Source organism: Mastacembelus armatus, chromosome 5, assembly GCF_900324485.2.
Source record: "Mastacembelus armatus chromosome 5, fMasArm1.2, whole genome shotgun sequence".
Lineage (NCBI taxonomy): Eukaryota > Metazoa > Chordata > Actinopteri > Synbranchiformes > Mastacembelidae > Mastacembelus > Mastacembelus armatus.
Genome location: NC_046637.1, coordinates 1,287,501 through 1,310,900, shown reverse-complemented (window position 1 = coordinate 1,310,900; position 23,400 = coordinate 1,287,501). Strand labels below are relative to the sequence as shown.

Sequence of the window (23,400 nt, the reverse complement as noted above, 5' to 3'; positions counted from 1 at the left end):
ATGTCCATTTCCTGGATTTCCTGGATGCAGAAGTCCACCACCATTTTTCTTTGGTCTTCCCCGCATTGATGAGGAGATGGTTCTGCTGACACCAGTCCACGAAGTCCTGCGTCAATCCCCTGTACTCCACATCATCATCATCAGTGATGAGACTGACAATTGCAGAGTCGTCAGAGAATTTCTGCAGAAAACAGTCGTCCGTGTTGTGTCTGAAGTCCCAGTGTAGAGGGTGAACAGGAAGGGGGCCAGGACGGTCCCCTGGGGAGCCCCCACACTGTAGGTCAGGATGTGAGAGACACAGTCCTGGGCTATCACAACCTGGGGCCGGTTTGTAAGGTAGTCCAGGATCCACTCCGCCAGGTCAAAGTCCACACTAGTCTTCTCCTGTTTGTCCCTTAAAAGTACCGGCTGTGTGGTGTTGAACGCGCTGGAGAAGTCAAAGAACAAAATTCTGCGCTGCCAGGCTTCTCCAGGTGGGCCAGAGCACGGTGAAGCAGGAAGATGACTGCGTCCTCCACCCCAATGCCGGGCCAGTAGGCGAACTGCAGCGGATCAATCGCTGAGCCCACCACGGAGCAGAAGTGGCCCAGGACCAGTCTCCCCAATGTCTTCATCAGATGAGACTTGAGAGCCACCAGCCTGAAGCTGTTGAGGTCTTGAACATGCGGTGTCTTGGGCACTGGTACCACACAGGACGTCTTCCAGAACTGTGGTACCACCCTCAGCTTGAGGCTTAGATTGAAGACATGCTCCATAACTCTACACAGTTCATCTGCACAGGACTTAAGGAGCCTGTAGCTGATGCCATCTGGTCCAGCTGCCTTCCTAGCCTTCAAACTTTCCTTTAACAAAGCTTATATTTAGGGCTGACCCTGAACCATCCCTTAGTTATGCTGCTATAGGCTTTGACTGCCTGAGGACTCTCCATCATGGACTGAGCTCCTCCCCCTCACATGTACTGTATATTCCACCATTGAATGTCACTAACCTTGTGCTCTCTCTCTCTCTCTCTGTTCTCTCTGTACCTTCTGCAGGTGTCCCTGGTCCTGGAGCTGTATATCGCTGATGTGCAGTTACTGGTCCCACCAACCTGCAGTGTCTATTTGTTGTTTATTGTTGCTGTTCTTTTCTCTCTGCTCTATCCACTCACCCCAACCGGTCGAGGCAGATGGCCGCCCAGACTGAGCCCGGTTCTGCTGGAGGTTTTTTCTTCCATTAAAGGGAGTTTTTCCTCTCCACTGTCGCCAAGTGCTGCTCATAAGGGATTTGTTGGGTTTTTCGTAAAGTGACTTGAGATGATTTGTATTGTGAATTGGTGCTATGCAAATAAACTAAATTGAATTGAAATTATATTTTTTCTGTTTGGAGCTAGACAGCAGATGACTTCAGTCCATTAGACTAAAAGATGTTTCTTGATGCCATAAATTCAGTCTTGTCAGGGAGACTCTCAGGTGGCAGGTGGATGAAAACCTGTGGCCACAGACAGGAGCAGGACATTCAGCACTGTGGGTCAACTATATATATATATATATATATATATATATATATATGTTGGCCCCCTTTACTGATTTCTTATTTTTGTGCATGTTTGTCACTTTAATGTTTCAGATCATCAAACAAATTTAAATATTAGTCAAAGATAACACAAGTAAACACAACAGGCAGTTTTTAAATAAAGGTTTTTATTATTAAGGGAAACCAAAATCCAAAACTACATGGCCCTGTGTGAAAAAGTGTTTGCCCCCTAAACCTAATAACTGGTTGGGCCGCCCTGAGCAGCAACAACTGCAATTAAGAGTTTGCGATAACTTGCAATGAGTCTGTTCCAGCTGTGGAGGAGTTTTGGCCCACTCATCTTTGCAGAATTGTTGTAATTCAGCCACATTGGAGGGTTTTCGAGCATGAACCACCTTTTAAAGTCATGCCACAGCATCTCAGTCAGATTCAGGTCAGGACTTTGACTAGGCCACTCCAAAGTCTTCATTTTGTTTGTCTTCAGCCATTCATTGGTGGACTTACTGCTATGTTTTGGATCATTGTCATGCTGCAGAACCCGAGTTCGCTTCAGCTTGAGGTCACGAACAGATGGCCGGACATTCTCCTTCAGGATTTTGTGGTTGACAGCAGAATTCATGGTTCCATTTATCACAGCAAGTCTTCCAGGTCCTGAAGCAGAAAAACAGCCCCAGACCATCACACTACCACCACCATATTTTACTGTTGGTATGATGTTCATTTTCTGAAATGCAGTGTTACTTTAACGCCAGACATAATGGGACAAACACCTTCCAAAAAGTTCAACTTTTTGTCTCGTGAGTCCACAGAGTATTTTCCTAAAGTCTTGGGGATCATCAAGATGTTTTCTGGCAAAACTGAGACGAGTCTTTATGTTGTTTTTGCTCAGCAGTGGTTTTCATCTTGGAACTGCCATGCAGACCATTTTTGCCCAGTCTCTTTCTTATGGTGGAGTCATGAACAGTGACCTCAACTGAGGCAAGTGAGGCCTGCAGTTCTTTGGATGTTGTTGTGGGGTCTTTTGTGACCTCTTGGATGAGTCGTCACTGCGCTCTTGGGGTAATTTTGGTAATTCCCCTCCTGGGAAGGTTCTCCACTGTTCCATGTTTTTGCCATTTGTAGATAATGGCTCTCACTGTGGTTCATTGCAGTCCCAAAGCTTTAGAAATGGCTTTATAACATTTTCCAGACTGATGGATCTCAATTACTTTCTTTCTCATTTGTTTTGGAATTTCTTTGAATCTCAGCATGATGTCTAGCTTTTGAGGATCTTTTGGTCTAATTCACTTTGTCAGCCAGGTTCTATTTAAGGGATTTCTTGATTGCAAACAGGTGTGGCAGTAATCAGGCCTGAGCGTGGCTAGAGGACTTGAACTCAGGTGTGATAAACCACAGTTAAGTTTTACCTGGGGGGGGGGCACTTTTTCAAACAGAACCATGAGGTTTTCGATTTAACCTCAATTTAGAAGCTGCATGTTGTGTTTTCTTGTGTTATCTTTGACTAATATTTGAATTTGTTTGATCTGAAACAAAGTGACAAACATGCAAAAAAATAAGAAATCAGGAAGGGGGCAACACTTTTTCATACCTATATATATATATATATAGGTATGTGTGGGAGAGAGAATATATGTGTGTGTGAGAGAGCCAGAATCCGATGGCAGAATAAAATAATTTCCTCACATTATTTTAATTATTTTAGGTTATTTTATACATTATTTTAGTTTTCCACTGACAAAACAGTTTAACTCTGACTTACATGGACCCTGTTAATAAACTGCAACACAAACAGTGTGGACATCAGGTTTTATGGGAATCATGAAGATAAAGTTCAAATTAGTCTTAACAAAACAAGAGATGGACCAAAGTCTAGATGTTTAGAACAAATATTTATCTCAGCCAAACACAGCAAAGACTACAGGTCAAACCACCTTCATGAGTTTATTCTATAATTCATATCCAGGTATTTGACACCTTTTACAGTGGATTAAACTAAAGTTCTCTAAGAGCCCACAGGTTGGAGAAGGAAAGCTGCTGGTTTTAACTCAGAATCAGACACACTCACCTCTACATCAACCACTGCTGCCAAGCTGCTGGTAACATGAACTTACCTGTTTAGATCCTAGGGGTCCTGGGTGACCCTATAATGTGAGGTGCTGTACTCAGCATACCTGGTAGGAAGGTGGAAAATCCTGCAGTCTTGATCAGGGAAACCACCAAAGCACCAGTCAACCCTGAGTCCAGCTGGGACTTGGCCCACTGAACTACATCCTGAGTTTGCAGGAAATAAAAGTCAATATGTCTGGATCTGAAGAGGACAGGAGACGCTGCTGAACATGTGAGGCTACATTTGGTTATCAGAGCTCTTCCTCTGTCAGATGGACATCACAAAGCACCTGAACACACTCATCACTCAGCTGTTTGTGATCTGCTGATGAGTGAGAGTCAGTCCATGCTGGGCCAATCAGAGCAGAGCTGCTAACCCCAATACAGACAAACATTTCTCCATTGGAAAACATTAAAGCAGCTATGATGTGTGAACAGTGTGTAACAGGAAAGACGTCTGAGACAGTGATGAACCTGCAGAGAAGGACCAGCTCAGTCTGCAGCTTCTCAGAGCTTTATAATGACTTTCAGCTCATTGGTCAGTGTCCAGGCCTCAGCTTGTTGGTTCACTCTCACCACAAGATGGCAGCACAGCACCGACACTGACGCCTGAAGCAGCAGGTGGTGAGAAAGATAGAAAAGACATTGCTGCTGCAGCATGGACATCATCAGAGACCAGTCTCACTGCTCCAATAGTGTGTTTCTGAAGAAATGCAGGGCTGCTCCCCTGGAAACTGAATGGACCTCATATCAAACTGCTGTGATGTGGAAACCTGAAAGGTCCAGGTCACAGATGGTGAGAACGGACTTTTCAGTGAAGCAGGAGACGAACCGTTTCCAGCTGTTAGATTTGGAAATAAACATAGTCACATTCATAGACTCTGGATTTTTGAATCAAACACAATGAGAAGATCAAGTTTTTAGAATTTTTATTAAGATCATTGAACAATCAGACATTAAACTAAAATACATTTCAGGCATGTTAAAATTCATCTTTCTGCATTTTTGAAAGTGCAATAAGGATCAAAATGTCAGAGCAACATCATTATCAGTGAATATGCAGCAGACATTAACCAACAAATCCCATCAGCCCCATAGGTCTACATCACATCTTCTAACCTGCAAAACACAGAAACAGGTCAAACAGACAGAAGAAGAAGAAAGTAAATCAGCTTCACTATCAGCTGGTGACAAAGCTTCTACTTTCTGCACATCACTGTGGTGTGTTTGCACCTTTAGTGACATGATGTTACTTTCTTCAGTCTGAGACACTGGGCAGAGAGAACGAATCATGTTGGTTGATGAGCAGGTTCAGGTTGTTCTTGATGTTGGAAAAATGAGGCTTTAAGCCTGAAACTGGTTCATAGTTTGAGAAAACTTGATTCACAAAAGACTCTATTGCAGCCTTTCGGTCAATTAAAATACAAAAATTAGTTTTCCTCAATTTATGTCTACAATGTGTCTCAGTATTTTTTATATAACATTCGTTAGGGGTAGCCGATTTCATACTAATAGATCCCGTCATGTAATATTCAGTATAACGGAGCGTGCACTTTTTGTATTCTGCCAGCAAATTATCCAGATCCTCCAAATACAGATCAATGGCATTAGTGATTGATTGAAGATAGTGTGATGCAGACTGTCCAGTCTGAGTTTGCAGCCTCGCCTCATGGATCATCATCTGCAGGTGGAAGGAGGCTCCATTGACCCAGATTTTAAGTCCACGGGTGCTCATCTGTCTGTCATGCAGCAGGGAGTTTCTGAGGATGGTGAGTTGACCACTCAGCTGCCGTTCTAGTCTCTGTATTTCCCCTGATAACTGCTGCTCGTTGTTGATGAACATGCGATGGCGCTTCAGATACTCTGACATCGTGTCCCGGACAGATGAGGCTTTCTCTTCACCAAACACACGTCGGAGCAGGCTGTAGGTATCAACTGCAGGTGAGTTGCTTTGGATGATGAGCTCCAGGATCATGGAAACCACCAAAGCACCAAGTCCAACAGCATTTGGGATCGGAGTGAACCGACCCAACGCAGGGCCCAGTTTGCCGATGTGGCCTGGCATAGTGGCCAGTTCTTTATACTGGGTTTGCAGAGCATAGTTAGAGTCGGTGCCAGAAAATGTCAGCAGAGACTCATCGATGCCCACGTCTGGTAGAACACATGGAGTCTGACGTACTTCATGAAAAGCCCGAAGAGATATGTTTTCATAATCTTGTTGTGAGTGTACACTGCCCATGTTTCTTCTCTCAATCTGTGAAGGTTCAATCAATATGTAAATGTCACAGGACCAAGAGCCTGAACACCAGGCAGCTCAGGAAGCACAAAGATACAGCTCAGTTCCCTCATTTCTAACCAGGAGCAGGACACCAGGAACCAATCAGCTCTCTGCAAAATGAGGTGGATTTGTTTATTCTTCTCTAAAGCTCCGGTTCATCCAAAGTCAGAGGTTTAGAGCAAATATTTATCTCTACAGGACAGAGAAACAACAGCAGGTCAAACCAGATCTGTCAGTTTATTTTTAATTCATGAGTAAATCCCAATGAAAGTAATTTTAAAATTTGGCTGCAAATAATTAAAGCTTTAAGAACAAGATAATACTAAGTGGAATAAAACTATAAAGCTACAAAAACTATAAGTGTGTACAATATGTGCCTATGGGCATGTACAGCACATGGACATCACTGGATAAATAAATAAATACCATGTAAAGTGACTACAGTATATTGCACTGATGGGATTCACCTTATAAGAGTCTGACAGCAACAGGAAGGAAAGACCTGTGGAATCTGTCCTTCACACAGTCAGGGTGGATCAGTCTGTCACTGAAGCTGCTCCCCTGTCCTGCAGGGGGTGAGACTCATGGTCCAGCATAGGTGTTAGTTTAGCCCGGACCCTTCTGTCCTCCACCTCACTCACTGAGTCCAGAGGACAGCCCTTGGACAGAGGTGGACTTTTTGATGACCTTGTCCAGCTTCTCCCTTTACCTCTCCATGATGCTGCAGCAGACCACACTGTACAGGATGGCTGATGCCACCACAGAGTCATAGAAGGTCCTCAGGAGTGCCCCCTTCACCCCAAAAGACAGCAGACTCCTCAGGATGTAGAGCCGGTTTTGGCCCTTCCTGTACAGTGCGTCTGTGTTATGAGTCCAGTCCAATTTGTTATTCAGGTGAACACCCAGGTACTTGTAAGAGTCCATTCTCTTAATGTCCATTCCCTCGATTCCCTGGATGCAGATGTCCACCACCATCCACAGTGTAGAGGATGAACAGGAAGGGGGCCAGGACGGTCCCCTGGGGAGCCCCCACACTGTAGGTCAAGATGTGAGACACACAGTCCTGGGCTCTCAGAACCTGGGGTCGATTTGTAAGGTTGTCCAGGATCCATTTCGCCAGGTCAAAGTCCACACCAGTCTTCTCCAATTTGTCCCTTAAAAGTACCGGCTGTGTGGTGTTGAACGCGCTGGAGAAGTCAAAGAACAAAATTCTGAGCTGCCAGGCTTCTCCAGGTGAGCCAGAGCACAGTAACGCAGGAAGATGACCGCGTCCTCCACCCCAATGGCGGGCCGGTAGGCGAACTGCAGCGGATCAATCGCTGAGCCCACCACGGAGCAGAGGTGGCCCAGGACCAGTCTCTCCAATGTCTTCATCAGATGAGACTTGAGAGCCACCAGCCTGAAGCTGTTGAGGTCTTGAACATGTAGTGTCTTGGGCACTGGTACCACACAGGACGTCTTCCAGAACTGTGGTACCACCCTCAGCTTGAGGCTTAGATTGAAGACATGCTCCATAACTCCACACAGTTCATCTGCACAGGACTTAAGGAGCCTGTAGCTGATGCCATCTGGTCCAGCTGCCTTCCTAGCCTTCAAACTTTCCTTTTTAACAAAGCTTATATTTAGGGCTGACCCTGAACCATCCCTTAGTTATGCTGCTATAGGCTTTGACTGCCTGAGGACTCTCCATCATGGACTGAGCTCCTCCCCCCTCACATGTACTGTATATTCCACCATTGAATGTCACTAACCTTGTGCTCTCTCTGTACCTTCTGCAGGTGTCCCTGGTCTTGTAGCTGGATTTTGCTGATGTGCAGTTACTGGCCCCACCAACCTGCAGTGTCTATTTGTTGTTGTTGTTGTTCTTTTCTCTCTGCTCTATCCACTCACCCCAACCGGTCAAGGCAGATGGCCGCCCAGACTGAGCCTGGTTCTGCTGGAGGTTTTTTCTTCCGTTAAAGGGAGTTTTTCCTCTCCACTGTCACCAAGTGCTGCTCATAAGGGAATTGTTGGGTTTTTTGTAAAGTGACTTCATTGTATTGTGATATGGTGCTATGCAAATAAACTAAATTGAATTGAAATGATATTTTTTCTGTTTGGAGCTAGACAGCAGATGACCTCAGTCCATTAGACTAAAAGATGTTGCTTGATGCCATAAATTCAGTCTTGTCAGGGAGACTCTCAGGTGGCAGGTGGATGAAAACCTGTGGCCACAGACAGGAGCGACATGTAGCACTGTGGGCCAACTATATATATACTATATATATGTGAGAGAGAGAATATTTATATATATATTCTCCTTTAGGATTTTTTGGTTGACAGCAGAATTCATGGTTCCATTTATCACAGCAAGTCCTCCAGGTCCTGGAGCAGCAAAACAGCCCCAGACCATCACACTACCACCAGCATATTTTACTGTTGGTATGATGTTCTTTTTCTGAAATGCAGTGTTACTTTTACATCAGACGTAATGGGACACACACTTTCCAAAAAGTTCAACTTTTGTCTCATCAGAAGAAAGAGAACCGCAGATGCAATATTTGTTTTGAGAATGCTGATGGAGAAGTACAGAGAAGACCAGAAGGAGCTGCATTGTATGTATGACAGGGTGCTGAGAGAGGAGCTGTGGTTTTGTATGAGGAAGTCTGGAGTGGCAGAGAAGTATGTTCGAGTGGTGCAGGACATGTATGACAGCTGAATGACAGTGGTGAGGTGTGCTGTAGGGGTGACAGAGGAGTTCAAGGTGGAGGTGGGACTGCATCAAGGATTGGCTTTGACCCCCTTCTTGTTTGCTGTGGTGATGGACAGGCTGACAGATGAGGTTAGACAGGAATCTCCGTGGACCATGATGTTTGCAGACGACATTGTCATCTGTAGTGAGAGCAGGGAGCAGGTGGAGGAAAATCTAGAGAGGTGGAGGTTTGCTCTGGAAAGGAGAGGAATGAAGCTGAGCCGCAGTAAAACAGAGTCCATGTGTGTAAATGAGAGGGACTCAAGTAGAACGGTGAGGTTACAGGGAGTAGAGGTGAAGAAGGTGGAGGAATGAAAGGAATGGTGGACAAGACAGTGGTGAGACCAGCAATGTTGTCTGGTTTAGAGACAGTGGTACTGAGACAAAGACAGGAGGCAGAGCTGGAGGTAGCAGAGCTGAAGATGTTGAGGTTCTCTCTGGGAGTGACGAGGATGGATAGGATCAGGAATGAGGACATCAGAGGGACAGCTCATGTTAGATGGTTTGGAGAAAAAGCCAGGGAAGCCAGATTGAGATGGTTTGGACATGTTCAGAGGAGGGACAGTGAATACATTGGTAAAAGGATGCTGAGGTTAGAGCTGCCAGGAAGGAGGCCTAGAGGAAGACCAAAGAGGAGGTTCTTGGATGTAGTGAAGGAGGACATGAGGATAGTTGGTGTGGGTGAGGAGGATACAGAGGATAGGGTTAAATGGAGGCAGATGATTCGCTGTGGAGACCCCTGAAGGGAGCAGCCCAAAGGAAAAGAAGAAGATCCAAGCATTTTACACATTTAACACTTCTCTCCGGTCCCACATGTTTTTACATATCACATCCTGGTAGTTTCAGGTCCATCACACTTTCTGTCCCTGAGTGTAACTTCCTTGAAAGTTTGAGGAAAAAAAAACAAAAAACGATGATAATGCAAATATCTGAGTGTTTATGAAGATCTACAGGAGATCACAGGGAGTTAAAATAAACAGATTTGAAAATCACCAAAACCTGAAAACAGGTCTTTTAGATTTGAGGTGACCCACTATGAACAAGACCAAGTTTAACCAAGCTTAGATATGAGTTTTAGGGACATGAATCCAAATACACTAGGCAGTAAATAATGAAGAAATAATGATCTTTTTTCGACAAATCTTACTAAATCATTCGTTTTCTGGAGAACAAAGACAAACAGCTGGTCTCTGAGTGTGGTGTGTATTTGTTTGTGTTCTGTGTGATGAGCAGTCAAGACGACACAGATGAACTGTTGTGCTGAGGTAGTTTATTATTCGGACATTTCCAAGGGCCCAGGACTCACAGGAGTCCAGGAAATGGATTTGCAACCTTAGGCAGCTTCGAATTATATTCTTTTATGGGCGCAGAGTCACTGACAGCACCCCAGTTTATTGGGTACTACTAATGATTATTGATCAATACTAATGATTGATCCTGACTGAATCCTGATAAATGTGAAGCATGTTAGCATTTCAGGCTTTATTTAATCAATTTTAATAATGTAGTTTAAGCTTTAATGCTCTTCTCATTTTATATGGTGTATGTAGTTTTTGTTCATTAAACTCAGCTATTTGACAGTGACTGCTGATATTGTGTTTTCCATGTTACACCTTTCTTTAGCCAAAATAAAAACCAACTGAAGTCCCTGAGCTCCAGTGCAATACACCTGCATGATCAAGAACACGAAGTGTGACTGAAGTAAATGCAGTAACACAGAACTATGAAAACTGACAAAACTGGTCCAACCCCCTGTGTCTGTCTGTTTTCATTCCAGGTAGAGCTCTGACTAATTCCAGCTCACCTGTGTCAGACTGTTCTCTGCAGGTGTCGAGTCCGGAGTGCTGGACTGAACAAACTGTAAGTTTACTTTCACTTTGTCGTTACTAACATCACTTTGTCTTTCGTTGGACAGTCTTTATCTCTGTGTTGTTGGATTATTGATTATTGAGTTAATGGAATCAAATAATCTGCAGAACAGCTAATGTTTATATCCTGTCAGTGTATATTTATGGGAGGGGGAGTTTGGACATTTCCAATGGCCCAGGACTCACAGGAGTCCAGGAAACAACCTCATATAGGCAGATCAGAATTAGATTATTTTATATTTTATGGGCACAGAGTCTCTGACAGCGCAACCGGTTTACAAGTAGAACCCCTTGTCTCCACGAGAGTAAAGTCGGATAAATCAGATTACTGGTGTATCCTGTCACACCTTTCAAAATAAAACATATAGACATAAATGAATCAGAGCTGCTTCCTGTTTCTGTTGTATTGCTGTGTATTGAGGCTGTGGAGAACAGCCTCTCTTCATACTGACAGTACAGCAGGGCTGGCAGCCACAGGAACTTTTTCTAAGGTTCTGTTCCACATTAGTTCAGCCTGGATTTGTTTGATCTGGTCCAGTTGTCCCCAATATAAGGAGCTTAATGAGCTGATATCAGACTGATGGACAGACAACTCACTGGATCACTGGGATGCTGAAGAAAACATGACGAATGAAGACGTTGCTGCAGCTTCATGGCTCCAGCTTCCTCTGCCTCACACTGTCTGACTGCAGTTCACACTGACAGCAAACAGAGAAGCTGATGGTTTTACAGGAGAAATGATGCAAAGCAGGATCTGAATGATTTGTGTCTCCTCTTCAGGTGAAGGGACAAAGTGTGTGTGAGCTGATGTGGATTCAACAGCATGGATCAGTGTGAAGACAGACTGGAGGGAGTCCGTCCCTCTAAACCCAGTCTGTGTGGGGACCATGAGAGCCAGATCGAAGCTCAGAGGTATGAGGATCGAGGAGAGTGCAGGTCTGTCCTCCATGTCAGAGTTTATAAGTTAGTTAAAAGATTGAACATATTTTCATTAATTTTTATCAACACGCGCATTTATCATCTCTGTCTTTGTTACAGGATCCAGCAACAGAGACCAGATTCTCCTCAACCCAGTTGTGTATCCTTCAGGAGCAACCGGTCAAAAGATCATTTCTTTGACTTTAAAGGAGGAAGTCCATCTGCTGATCAGATGTAAGTTGTAACTTTCACTCAGTCTGATTTTTTATAGAAAAGTGTGAGATCTAAAGTGTGTCTGTCATAATTGTCATAAGGACAGAAAACTTCTTTCATACTGGGAGCTGCCCAGTACAACCAGTCTGACACAAACAGATAATGGCTGTAGGTGCCTTGCTCCAAGACTCTGCAGCAGTGTTCAGTGAGGGAGGGAGAGATCTATGTTGGAGCTGTTGGGACTGAACCAAACTGAGCTGAAAGCTACAGACAGCTGCAGACTGAGCTGCTGATTCTCAGTGGGATCAGCAGGACTAGTAAAGCTTTACCACTACAGGAACTCATCTGATTCATTGTTCCCATTCCAAATCTCACTTCCTTTACCTTGTGTTGGTCTCTATGTGGACAGACAGACAGACGTCATGTGAGCTCATTCTTTATGATTCCTCCACAGAGTGGACCAGGAGACCTCACAGGTTCCCAGTGCTCAGTTTGCCCAGCAGCGTCCGACACAGCTGGACTCCGTATTTATGGTCTGTACATGTACAACTACTGCTTTGACATCTGTTCTGTTCACAGTCATCTTCACGCTGCACTTCTTAGACCAGGGTCCAACATGGACCTGATGTTTGGGGGCCATCGTTTTAGTTGGTATTCATACAGTTCTCTGTTCCAGCTGCTGGAGAACCACATTATCACTTTTGTGAAGAACGAGCTGAAGAAGGTGCAGAAGGTTCTGACTTCAGGATCCCCAGAGAGTCAGAGGGAGGATGAGGAGGTGTTGGACGATCAGGATGAAGAGCAGAGGAGGAGCAGCAGAGAAGCATTTCTGAAGATCACACTGAACTTCCTGAGGGGAATGAAGCAGGAGGAGCTGGCCGACTGTCTGCAGAGAAGTAAGAGGTTTTCTATAAAGGTTGAACATGATGGATAAAGGCCATATGTGACATTTCCAAAGTGATGGAGATGTTTCTCTGTGGGGAATAAATCTGTATCTTCATTCTTTAAGGAAATGTTTCTTTGCCTGTTCTTTCAGAATCTCCTGCCATGTGTCGACGTCAACTCAAGTTCAACCTGCAGAAGAAGTTCCAGTGTGTGTTTGAGGGGGTCGCTAAAGCAGGAAGCCCAGTCCTTCTGAACCAGATCTACACAGAGCTCTACATCACAGAGGGAGGGGCTGCAGAGGTCAATGAGGAACATGAGGTCAGACAGATTGATCCAGCATCCAGGAAACCAGACAGACCAGAAATAACCATCAGACAAGAAGACATCTTTAAAGCCTCACCTGGAAGACATGGACCAATCAGAACAGTGATGACAAAGGGAGTGGCTGGCATTGGGAAAACCTTCTTGACACAGAAGTTCAGTCTGGACTGGGCTGAAGACAAAGCCAACCAGGACGTCCAGTTCACATTTCCCTTCACTTTCAGAGAGCTGAATGTGCTGAAAGAGAAAAAGTTCAGCTTGGTGGAACTGGTTCATCACTTCTTCACTGAAACCAAAGGAATCTACAGGTTTGAAGACTTCCAGGTTGTCTTCATCTTTGATGGTCTGGATGAGTGTCGCCTTCCTCTGGACTTCCACAACACTCAGATCCTGACTGATGCTACAGAGTCCACCTCAGTGGATGTGCTGCTGACAAACCTCATCAGGGGGAAACTGCTTCCCTCCGCTCGCCTCTGGATAACCACACGACCTGCAGCAGCCAATCAGATCCCTACTGAGTGTGTCGACATGGTGACAGAGGTCAGAGGGTTCACCGACCCACAGAAGGAGCAGTACTTCAGGAAGAGATTTGCAGATAAGGATCAGGCCAGTACCATCATCTCCCACATCAAGACCTCACGAAGCCTCCACATCATGTGCCACATCCCGGTCTTCTGCTGGATCACTGCTACAGTTCTGGAGGATCTGTTGGAAAGCAGAAAAAGAGGACAGCTGCCCAAGACCCTGACTGAGATATACATTCACTTCCTGGTGGTTCAGGCTAAACTGACAAACATCAAGTATGATGGAGGAGCTGGGACAGATCCACACTGGAGTCCAGAAAACAAGAAGATGGTTGAGTCTCTGGGAAAACTGGCTTTTGAGCAGCTGCAGAAAGGCAACGTGATCTTCTATGAGTCCGACCTGACAGAGTGTGGCATCGATCTCAGAGCAGCCTCAGTGTACTCAGGAGTGTTCACACAGATCTTTAAAGAAGAGAGAGGACTGTACCAGGACCAGGTGTTCTGCTTCATCCATCTGAGCATTCAGGAGTTTCTGGCTGCTTTTCATGTCCATCTGACGTTTATCAACTCTGGAATCAATCTGCTGTCAGAGGAACAAACAACCGCCCAGCTGTCAGAAACTAGAAGGGACCAATCTTCAGAGAAACTCTTCTACCAGAGGGCTGTGGACAAGGCCTTACACAGTCCAAATGGACACCTGGACCTATTCCTGCGCTTCCTCCTGGGCTTTTCACTCCAGACCAATCAGGCTCTTCTACGAGGTTTGCTGACCCAGACAGGAAGTGGCGCTCAGACCAATCAGGAAACAGTCCAGTACATCAAAACAAATTTCAGTGAGAATCTGTCTCCAGAGAGAAGCATCAACCTGTTCCATTGTCTGAATGAACTGAAGGATCATTCTCTAGTGGAGGAGATCCAACAGTTCTTAAGATCAGGGAAACGCTCCAAAGAAAAACTGTCTCCTGCTCAGCTGTCAGCTCTGGTCTTCATCTTATTGTCATCAGAACAAGACCTGGACATATTTGACCTGAAGAAATACTCTGCTTCAGAGGAGGCTCTTCTGAGGCTGCTGCCTGTGGTCAGTCTCTCCAAGAAAGTTTTGTAAGTGTGTAGATGGATTCCTTCATTGTTACAAAAAGACCCTGCAGACTCAACCCGAGAGAAAAAGAACCAAGTCCAGATTTGCCTTTTCTCTGTTATTTCCTCTGCAGGCTGAGCGGCTGTAACCTATCGGAGAGAAGCTGTGAAGCTCTGGTCTCAGTTCTCAGCTCCCAGTCCTCCACTCTGAGAGAGCTGGACCTAAGTAACAATGACCTGCAGGACTCAGGAGTGAAGCTGGTCTCTTCTGGACTCAGGAGTCCACATTGTAAACTGGAGACTCTCAGGTCAGGATTCATCAACCTGTTTGACTGATGCCCAATTAAAATCTGATTGACATCAGTGGATAAACAGCTGTAATCTGTGTGAGACTCTGTCTGCTGATACAATTTGTCTCACAACCATTTATTAAACGTTAGTAGAACTTTCTAAACTTGGAGGAGTTTCTATCATTTTATCAAATATCACAAATGATTTTGAACATATATTTTAAAGTTGGCACCAAAACAACTAACAAAAAATAGAGAGAGAGAAAGAGAAAGAGAGAGAGAGAGAGAGACAGAGAGAGAGAGAGAGAGAGAGAGAGAGAGAGGGTTCTCCTCAACCAGAGCACCGAGTCATTCATTGCTGACAGCATCTTCCATGTGTGTGCGTTGTCTTCCATGTTTTACAGGCTGTCAGGCTGTCTGGTCACAGAGGAAGGCTGTGCTTTTCTGAATTCAGCTTTGAGCTCCAACCCCTCCCATCTGAGAGAGCTGGACCTGAGTTACAACCATCCAGGAAAGTCTGGAGTGAAGGTCCTGTCTGCTGGACTGAAGGATCCACACTGGAGACTGGACACTCTCAGGTATAGAAAACTCTGCTGCTAACAATGATAAACAATATTGTGTTTATGGATCAAATGTCCTAGTGACAGGATGTAACAGGAAACCATAAGGGGCCAAGGATGGAGCCTTGTTGAACACCAGCACTGGACACTGGAAATGCAGCATTTTCTCTGTCCTTTGAATTCATGGTGGATTTGAGTCATATATGAACAATGACACATGTAATAAAAGCTGGTTTGTGCTGACTTGACCCTCTTCTTACTTTCAGGGTGGAGCCTGGTGGAGTCCAATGGTTGAGACCAGGTCTAAAGAAGTGTAAGTGTATTTTTAATGAGATTCGTGACAACAAAGGAGCTTACACTGAACCAAATAACAGATGAGTAACTGCAGCTGTTACTGTCTCACTTTCTTTCTCCATCAGATTCCTGTGATCTCACAATCGACACAAACACAGTCAACGGGAAACTACAACTGAGTGACAACAACACGAAAGCGACTCATGTGGAGGAGGATCAGTCGTATCCTGATCATCCAGACAGATTTGACCACTGGCCTCAGCTGCTGTGTAGTAATGGTCTGACTGGTCGTTGTTACTGGGAGGTGGACTGGGAAGGAAATATTTATTTGGCGGTGAGTTATAGAGGAATCAGAAGGAAAGGAGCCAGGGACGACTGTGAGTTTGGATACAATGATCAGTCCTGGAGTCTGAGATGCTCTGAGGGTGGTCACTTTGCCTTACACAATAACGTACATAGATTTGTCTCCTCCTCCTCGTCCTCTGGTAGAGTAGCAGTGTATGTGGACTGGCCTGCTGGCACTCTGTCCTTCTACAGAGTCTCTTCTGACACACTGACCCACATCCACACCTTTAACACCACATTCACTGAGCCCCTGTATCCTGGGTTTAAAGCCTGGCGTGATTCCTCAGTGTCTCTGTGTCCAGAGTAGCAGACAGTCTCCTCCTGTTACAGAAACTTTCTGACTGTTGAACAGAAAGTCCAGTCTGTCAAATTTCACTCATTGATACTGACTCATACTGTCGTCTTGGAATAATATTCAAATTATTACCAATCCTCAGCTCTGTCAATCGCTTATCAATACTGATGATTGATTTTGTTTTAGTGACATTGTGCTCCTGCGTCTTTCATATTTATAAACGCATTTCGAAGCATCAGCAGTTTCCATCTTTATTGTGAACAGTTGATTACAGGTGTTGTGGTACCAGCTCCAACATTAAAGTGATCAACACAATAATCATTAATAATTAGAATCCAATAATATCAGATCCATTCATGTGAAATGGGCCATTCTGCACAATGAGTACTTTTACTTTGGATACTTCAAGTACATTTGGATGATGGTACTTTTGGATTTTTATCATAATATTTGGAATTTTAGGGCTTTTACTTAGAACATATTTCTACAGAACAGCTTTCACTGACCTTTTGTGATGTTTTTATTTTATGGTCATGATGTGTTTTACTCATCAGTTTGTATTTGCTCCCGTCTCTAACTCAGCTTCTAATGTTTTGTCTCTCTTAAGTTGTTACTTGTTTTACTTGCTTAATGTGGAAAGGACTTTTTGTTTGTAACAATAGTGCTATATAAATACAGTTATTATTACCGTCGTTGTTGCTGTGGTGTTTCTACTCTTACTCTCTTCTACTCTGGTGTTTATTAAACTCACATCATGCAGTTTTTCTTTACACCACATTGTCAAAGATTAATGATTAAAGTGTCTGATCAGCTTTGCAGTGATGGTGGTGAGAAAGATAGAAAAGACATTGCTGCTGCAGCATGGACATCATCAGAGACCGGTCTCACTGCTCCAATAGTGTGTTTCTGAAGAAATGCAGGGCTGCTCCCCTGGAAACTGAATGGACCTCATATCAAACTGCTGTGATGTGGAAACCTGAAAGGTCCAGGTCACAGATGGTGAGAACGGACTTTTCAGTGAAGCAGGAGACGAACCGTTTCCAGCTGTTAGATTTGGAAATAAACATAGTCACATTCATAGACTCTGGATTTTTGAATCAAACACAATGAGAAGATCAAGTTTTTAGAATTTTTATTAAGATCATTGAACAATCAGACATTCAACTAAAATACATTTCAGGCATGTTAAAATTCATCTTTCTGCATCTTTGAAAGTGCAATAAGGATCAAAATGTCAGAGCAACATCATTATCAGTGAATATGCAGCAGACATTAACCAACAAATCCCATCAGCCCCATAGGTCTACATCACATCTTCTAACCTGCAAAACACAGAAACAGGTCAAACAGACAGAAGAAGAAGAAAGTAAATCAGCTTCACTATCAGCTGGTGACAAAGCTTCTACTTTCTGCACATCACTGTGGTGTGTTTGCACCTTTAGTGACATGATGTTACTTTCTTCAGTCTGACAGTCTGAGCAGAGAGAACGAATCATGTTGGTTGATGAGCAGGTTCAGGTTGTTCTTGATGTTGGAAAAATGAGGCTTTATGCCTGAAACTGGTTCATAGTTTGAGAAAACTTGATTCACAAAAGATTTAGCCAAAGTAGTTTCGTCACCAGAACGACAATATGACATGCCCACTTGATGTTGACAGCGGTTCTCATAATTTTTTAGGTAACACACTGGTATAGCACATGACATATACACACAGTGCGTCCACATATACAGTTCAGTATTATAGATCTTATGATTCTTGTATTGTGTCAGCAAATTATCCAGGTCTCGTAAATACAGATCAATGGCATTACTGATTGATTGAAGATAGTGTGATGCAGACTGTCTAGTTCGAGTTTGCAGCCTCGCCTCATGGATCATCATCTGCAGGTGGAAGGAGGCTCCATTGACCCAGATTTTAAGTCCACGGGTGCTCATCTGTCTGTCATGCAGCAGGGAGTTTCTGAGGATGGTGAGTTGACCACTCAGCTGTCGTTCTAGTCTCTGTATTTCCCCTGATAACTTCTGCTCGTTGTTGATGTACACGTAATGGCGATCCAGATACAGTGACATCGTGTCCCGGACAGATGAGGCTTTCTCTTCAGCAAACACACGTCGGAGCAGGCTGTAGGTATCAACTGCAGCAGGTGAGTTGCTTTTGAGGATGAGCTCCAGGATCATGGAAACCACCAAAGCACCAAGTCCAACAGCATTTGGGATCGGAGTGAACCGACCCAAAGCTGGGCCCAGTTTGCTGATGTGGCCTGGTGCACTGGCAACCATTTGCTTATACTGGTTTCGCAGGTTATAGTTAGAGTTGGTCCCTGAAAACATCAGCAGAGACTCATCGATGCCCACGTCTGGTAGAACACATGAAGTCGGAAGTATTTCATTATACATCTGAAGAGATATTCTGTCATAATCCTCTTGTGAATATCCAGCTCCCATGTTTCTTCTCTCAATCTGTGAAGGTTCAGTCAAAGTGCAAATGTCCCAGGACCAAGACCCTGAACACCAGGCAGCTCAGGAAGCACAAAGATACAGCTCAGTTCCCTCATTTCTAACCAGGAGCAGGACACCAGGAACCAATCAGCTCTCTGCAAAATGAGGTGGATTTGTTTATTCTTCTCTAAAGCTCCAGTCCATCCAAAGTCCAGAGGTTTAGAGCAAATATTTATCTCCACAGGACAGAGAAACAACAGCAGGTCAAACCAGATCTGTCAGTTTATTTTTAATTCATATCCAAGCATTTTATTTCACAGCCTGATAGTTTCAGGTCCATCACACTTTCTGTCCCTGAGTCTAACTTCTCTGAAATTTGAGGAACCAGCAACAAGGGATATTGCAAATGAGCAATTATAAAGATCTACAGGACATCAGAAATTGTTTTTAACAAGGAGGATGTTAAAACAAACATCTGGAAATGAGCAAATCTCAGTGAAACTACTTTATAAATTTGGCTGCAAATAATTAAAGCTTTAAGAATAAGATAAGACCTTTATTTGTCCCACAATGGGGAAATCGCCTTGTTTCAACAACAAAGTACAAGTACACAGCAGAGAGCCAAAAGTAGCAAAGATGCAAGATAAATAGAAGTTAAAAATATACTAAGTGGAATAAAACTATAAAGCTACAAAACTATAAGTGTGTACAATATGTGCCTATGGGCATGTACAGCACATGGACATCACTGGATAAATAAATAAATAGCAGGTAAAGTGACTACAGTATATTGCACTGATGGGATTCACCTTATAAGAGTCTGACAGCAGCAGGAAGGAAAGACCTGTGGAATCTGTCCTTCACACAGCCAGGGTGGATCAGTCTGTCACTGAAGCTGCTCTCCAGGGCAGACAGGACGTCCTGCAGGGGGTGAGACTCGTGGTCCAGCATAGATGTTAGTTTAGCCAGGACCCTTCAGTCCAAGAGTCCATTCTCTCAATGTCCATTTCCTGGATTCCCTGGATGCAGAAGTCCACCACCATTTTTCTTTGGTCTTCCCCGCATTGATGAGGAGATGGTTCTGCTGACACCAGTCCACGAAGTCCTGCGTCAATCCTCTGTACTCCACATCATCATCATCAGTGATGAGCCTGACAATTGCAGAGTTGTCAGAGAATTTCTGCAGAAAACAGCCGTCCGTGTTGTGTCTGAAGTCCCAGTGTAGAGGGTGAACAGGAAGCGGGCCAGGACGGTCCCCTGGGGAGCCCCCACACTGTAGGTCAGGATGTGAGACACACAGTCCTGGGCTATCACAACCTGGGGCCGGTTTGTAAGGTAGTCCAGGATCCACTCCGCCAGGTCAAAGTCCACACTAGTCTTCTCCAGTTTGTCCCTTAAAAGTACCGGCTGTGTGGTGTTGAACGCGCTGGAGAAGTCAAAGAACAAAATTCTGCGCTGCCAGGCTTCTCCAGGTGGGCCAGAGCACGGTGAAGCAGGAAGATGAATGCATTCTCCACCCCAATGCCGGGCCAGTAGGCGAACTGCAGCGGATCAATCGCTGAGCCCACCACGGAGCAGAGGTGGCCCACGACCAGTCTCCCCAATGTCTTCATCAGATGAGACATGAGAGCCACCAGCCTGAAGCTGTTGAGGTCTTGAACATGCGGTGTCTTGGGCACTGGTACCACACAGGATGTCTTCCAGAACTGTGGTACCACCCTGAGCTTGAGGCTTAGATTGAAGACATGCTCCATAACTCCACACAGTTCATCTGCACAGGACTTAAGGAGCCTGTAGCTGATGCCATCTGGTCCAGCTGCCTTCCTAGTTTATATTTAGGACTGACCCTGAACCATCCCTTAGTTATGCTGCTATAGGCTTTGACTGCCTGAGGACTCTCCATCATGGACTGAGCTCCTCCCCCTCACATGTACTGTATATTCCACCATTGAATGTCACTAACCTTGTGCTCTCTCTCTCTCTCTGTACCTTCTGCAGGTGTCCCTGGTCCTGGAGCTGTATATTGCTGATGTGCAGTTACTGGTCCCACCAACCTGCAGTGTCTATTTGTTGTTTATTGTTGCTGTTCTTTTCTCTCTGCTCTATCCACTCACCCCAACCGGTCGAGGCAGATGGCCGCCCAGACTGAGCCTGGTTCTGCTGGAGGTTTTTTCTTCCATTAAAGGGAGTTTTTCCTCTCCACTGTCACCAAGTGCTGCTCATAAGGGATTTGTTGGGTTTTTTGTAAAGTGACTTGAGATGATTGTATTGTGATATGGTGCTATGCAAATAAACTAAATTGAATTGAAATGATATTTCTTCTGTTTGGAGCTAGACAGCAGATGACCTCAGTCCATTAGACTAAAAGATGTTGCTTAATGCCATAAATTCAGTCTTGTCAGGGAGACTCTCAGGTGGCAGGTGGATGAAAACCTGTGGCCACAGACAGGAGCAGGACATTCAGCACTGTGGGCCAACTATATATATATATATATATATAGGCTATGTGAGAGAGAGAATGTAAATATATATGTATATACATACAGTGGTGTGAAAAAGTGGCTACTGGAACAAGACACTCGTGGACGAGGGCTGATAACAGAGAACTGTTGGAGTGCTACTACATGAGTAACCCCAGCGATAGGGGCTACATGAAGAGGATGTGGGACCTATGGAAACTCCGAAACCCACCATCCACACTAGGGCCAAAGCATCTAGTAGCTCAGTGCTCCAACATCCGCAAACGGCAGCTGCTATCACAACTAGAGATTGAAGAAATACAACACAAATGCTACGGCAAGGGGGAGCCAGGACGCCAGGTCAGGGGGGAAACAACACCACCCCCACCCGAGATTGGGTACCAAGCCCCAATGACAAGTCCCGACACGCTCAACACAAGAGCAGCTGACCTGAGAGTGAAGATCGTAGGCAAGATGGACACCTGGAACCTCCGCAGCCGGTTACCATGACTAAGTGAAGTACTCTCTGAAAGTCTACTAGAAGATGTGAATGCAGCATTACGAACAATCCCCACTGTGACCATCACTGAGACCAACAAGCTGATATACACCACGGCAACAGTGATCCTTGAGATGCTTGGCCACAGAATACATCCCACCACCAAGGAGCAGTACCCTGCCTGGAGAAGGAGGTTAGAGGCAAAAATAAGGGCAACACGGAGAGAAGTCAGCCAACTATCAGAACTGCAGAGAAGGGGGATGAAGTTGGGTAAGAAATACAGCAGGCTGTCCATACCTGAGGCCCTGGAGACTGCCAAACAACGACTCACAGCCCTGGCCACACGCCTGAAGAGGTACACCAGAGAAATAGAAGCACGGAGAATAAACAGGATGTTCTCCACCGAACCATCCAAGGTGTACTCTCAGTGGGAGGGCAGTAACACAAGGGCAGACCCACCAAGGCTGGAGACTGAACAATACTGGAAAGACATATGGGAGAGGGAGGCATCACATAACACCAGTGCCCAGTGGCTGGCAGACCTGAGAGCAGACCACAGCAACCTCCCTGAACAAGAACCAGTAACCATCGCAACGGCAGATATCCGAGAAAGGGTCTCCAACATGAAGAACTGGACGGCACTGGGGCCTGACATGATCCACGCCTACTGGCTGAAGAAGCTAACTGCCCTCCATGAACGCCTGGCAGCTCAAATGAACCAGCTGCTAATGGATGGGACTCACCCAGAGTGGCTAACTGAAGGCAGGACAGTCCTGACCCTGAAGGACCCCCAAAAGGGAGCAGTCCCATCCAACTACCGTCCGATAACCTGCCTCTGCACAACCTGGAAGCTCCTGTCGGGCATCATAGCGGCTAAGATGAGTAGGCACATAGCTCAATACATGAGCGGGGCCCAGAAAGGAATAGGTAAGGACACCAGGGGAGCAAAACACCAACTACTGGTGGATAAAGCGGTCGCTCGAGACTGTAAGACCAGGCAGACCAACCTGTGCACCGCCTGGATTGACTACAAGAAAGCCTACGACTCAATGCCTCACACATGGATCCTGGAATGCCTGGAGCTGTACAACATTAATAGGACCCTAAGAACCTTCATAAGGAACTCAATGGGACTGTGGAAAACAACCCTAGTAGCCAACCTCAAGCCAGTAGCACAAGTCTCCATCAAGTGCGGCATCTACCAAGGAGATGCTCTGTCCCCGCTGCTGTTCTGCATAGGCCTGAACCCCCTCAGCCAGATCATCACTAAGACTGGCTTCGGATACCGACTGCGAAATGGGGCAACCATCAGCCACCTCCTGTACATGGATGACATCAAGCTGTATGCCAGGACTGAACGAGACATCGACTCACTGATCCACACCACCAGGATATACAGCAACGACATTGGAATGTCATTCGGACTGGACAAGTGTGGTCGAATGATAACAAAGAGAGGGAGAGTTGTCAGGACTGAAGGAATTGAACTCCCAGAAGGCAGCATAGCGGATGTTGAGGGCAGCTACAAGTACCTTGGAATCCCACAGGCAAATGGGAACCAGGAAGAAGCCGCAAGGAAAGCAGCCACAGCCAAATACCTACAGAGGGTAAGGCAAGTCCTAAGAAGTCAGCTAAATGGGAAGAACAAGGTCCAAGCCATCAACACCTACGCCCTGCCGGTCATCAGATACCCCGCTGGCATAATAAGCTGGCCAAAAGAGGACATAGAAGCCACTGATGTCAAGACAAGGAAGCTCCTCACAATGCATGGAGGACTTCACCC

At 45.2% G+C, this 23,400-nt stretch overlaps 1 protein-coding gene across 1 annotated transcript; it reads left to right on the top strand.

Annotated features, from left to right (window-relative positions):
* Positions 1-11,306: 11,306 nt before the first annotated feature.
* On the top strand, positions 11,307-16,323 carry LOC113130288 (NLR family CARD domain-containing protein 3-like). The gene is made up of 9 exons (XM_026306773.2): positions 11,307-11,410; positions 11,537-11,650; positions 12,084-12,162; positions 12,306-12,525; positions 12,666-14,460; positions 14,571-14,744; positions 15,131-15,304; positions 15,553-15,599; positions 15,706-16,323. Exons 1-9 carry the CDS (start codon positions 11,322-11,324, stop codon positions 16,230-16,232), a joined length of 3,219 nt encoding a protein of 1,072 aa, XP_026162558.1. The 5' UTR covers positions 11,307-11,321; the 3' UTR covers positions 16,233-16,323.
* Positions 16,324-23,400: the final 7,077 nt, after the last annotated feature.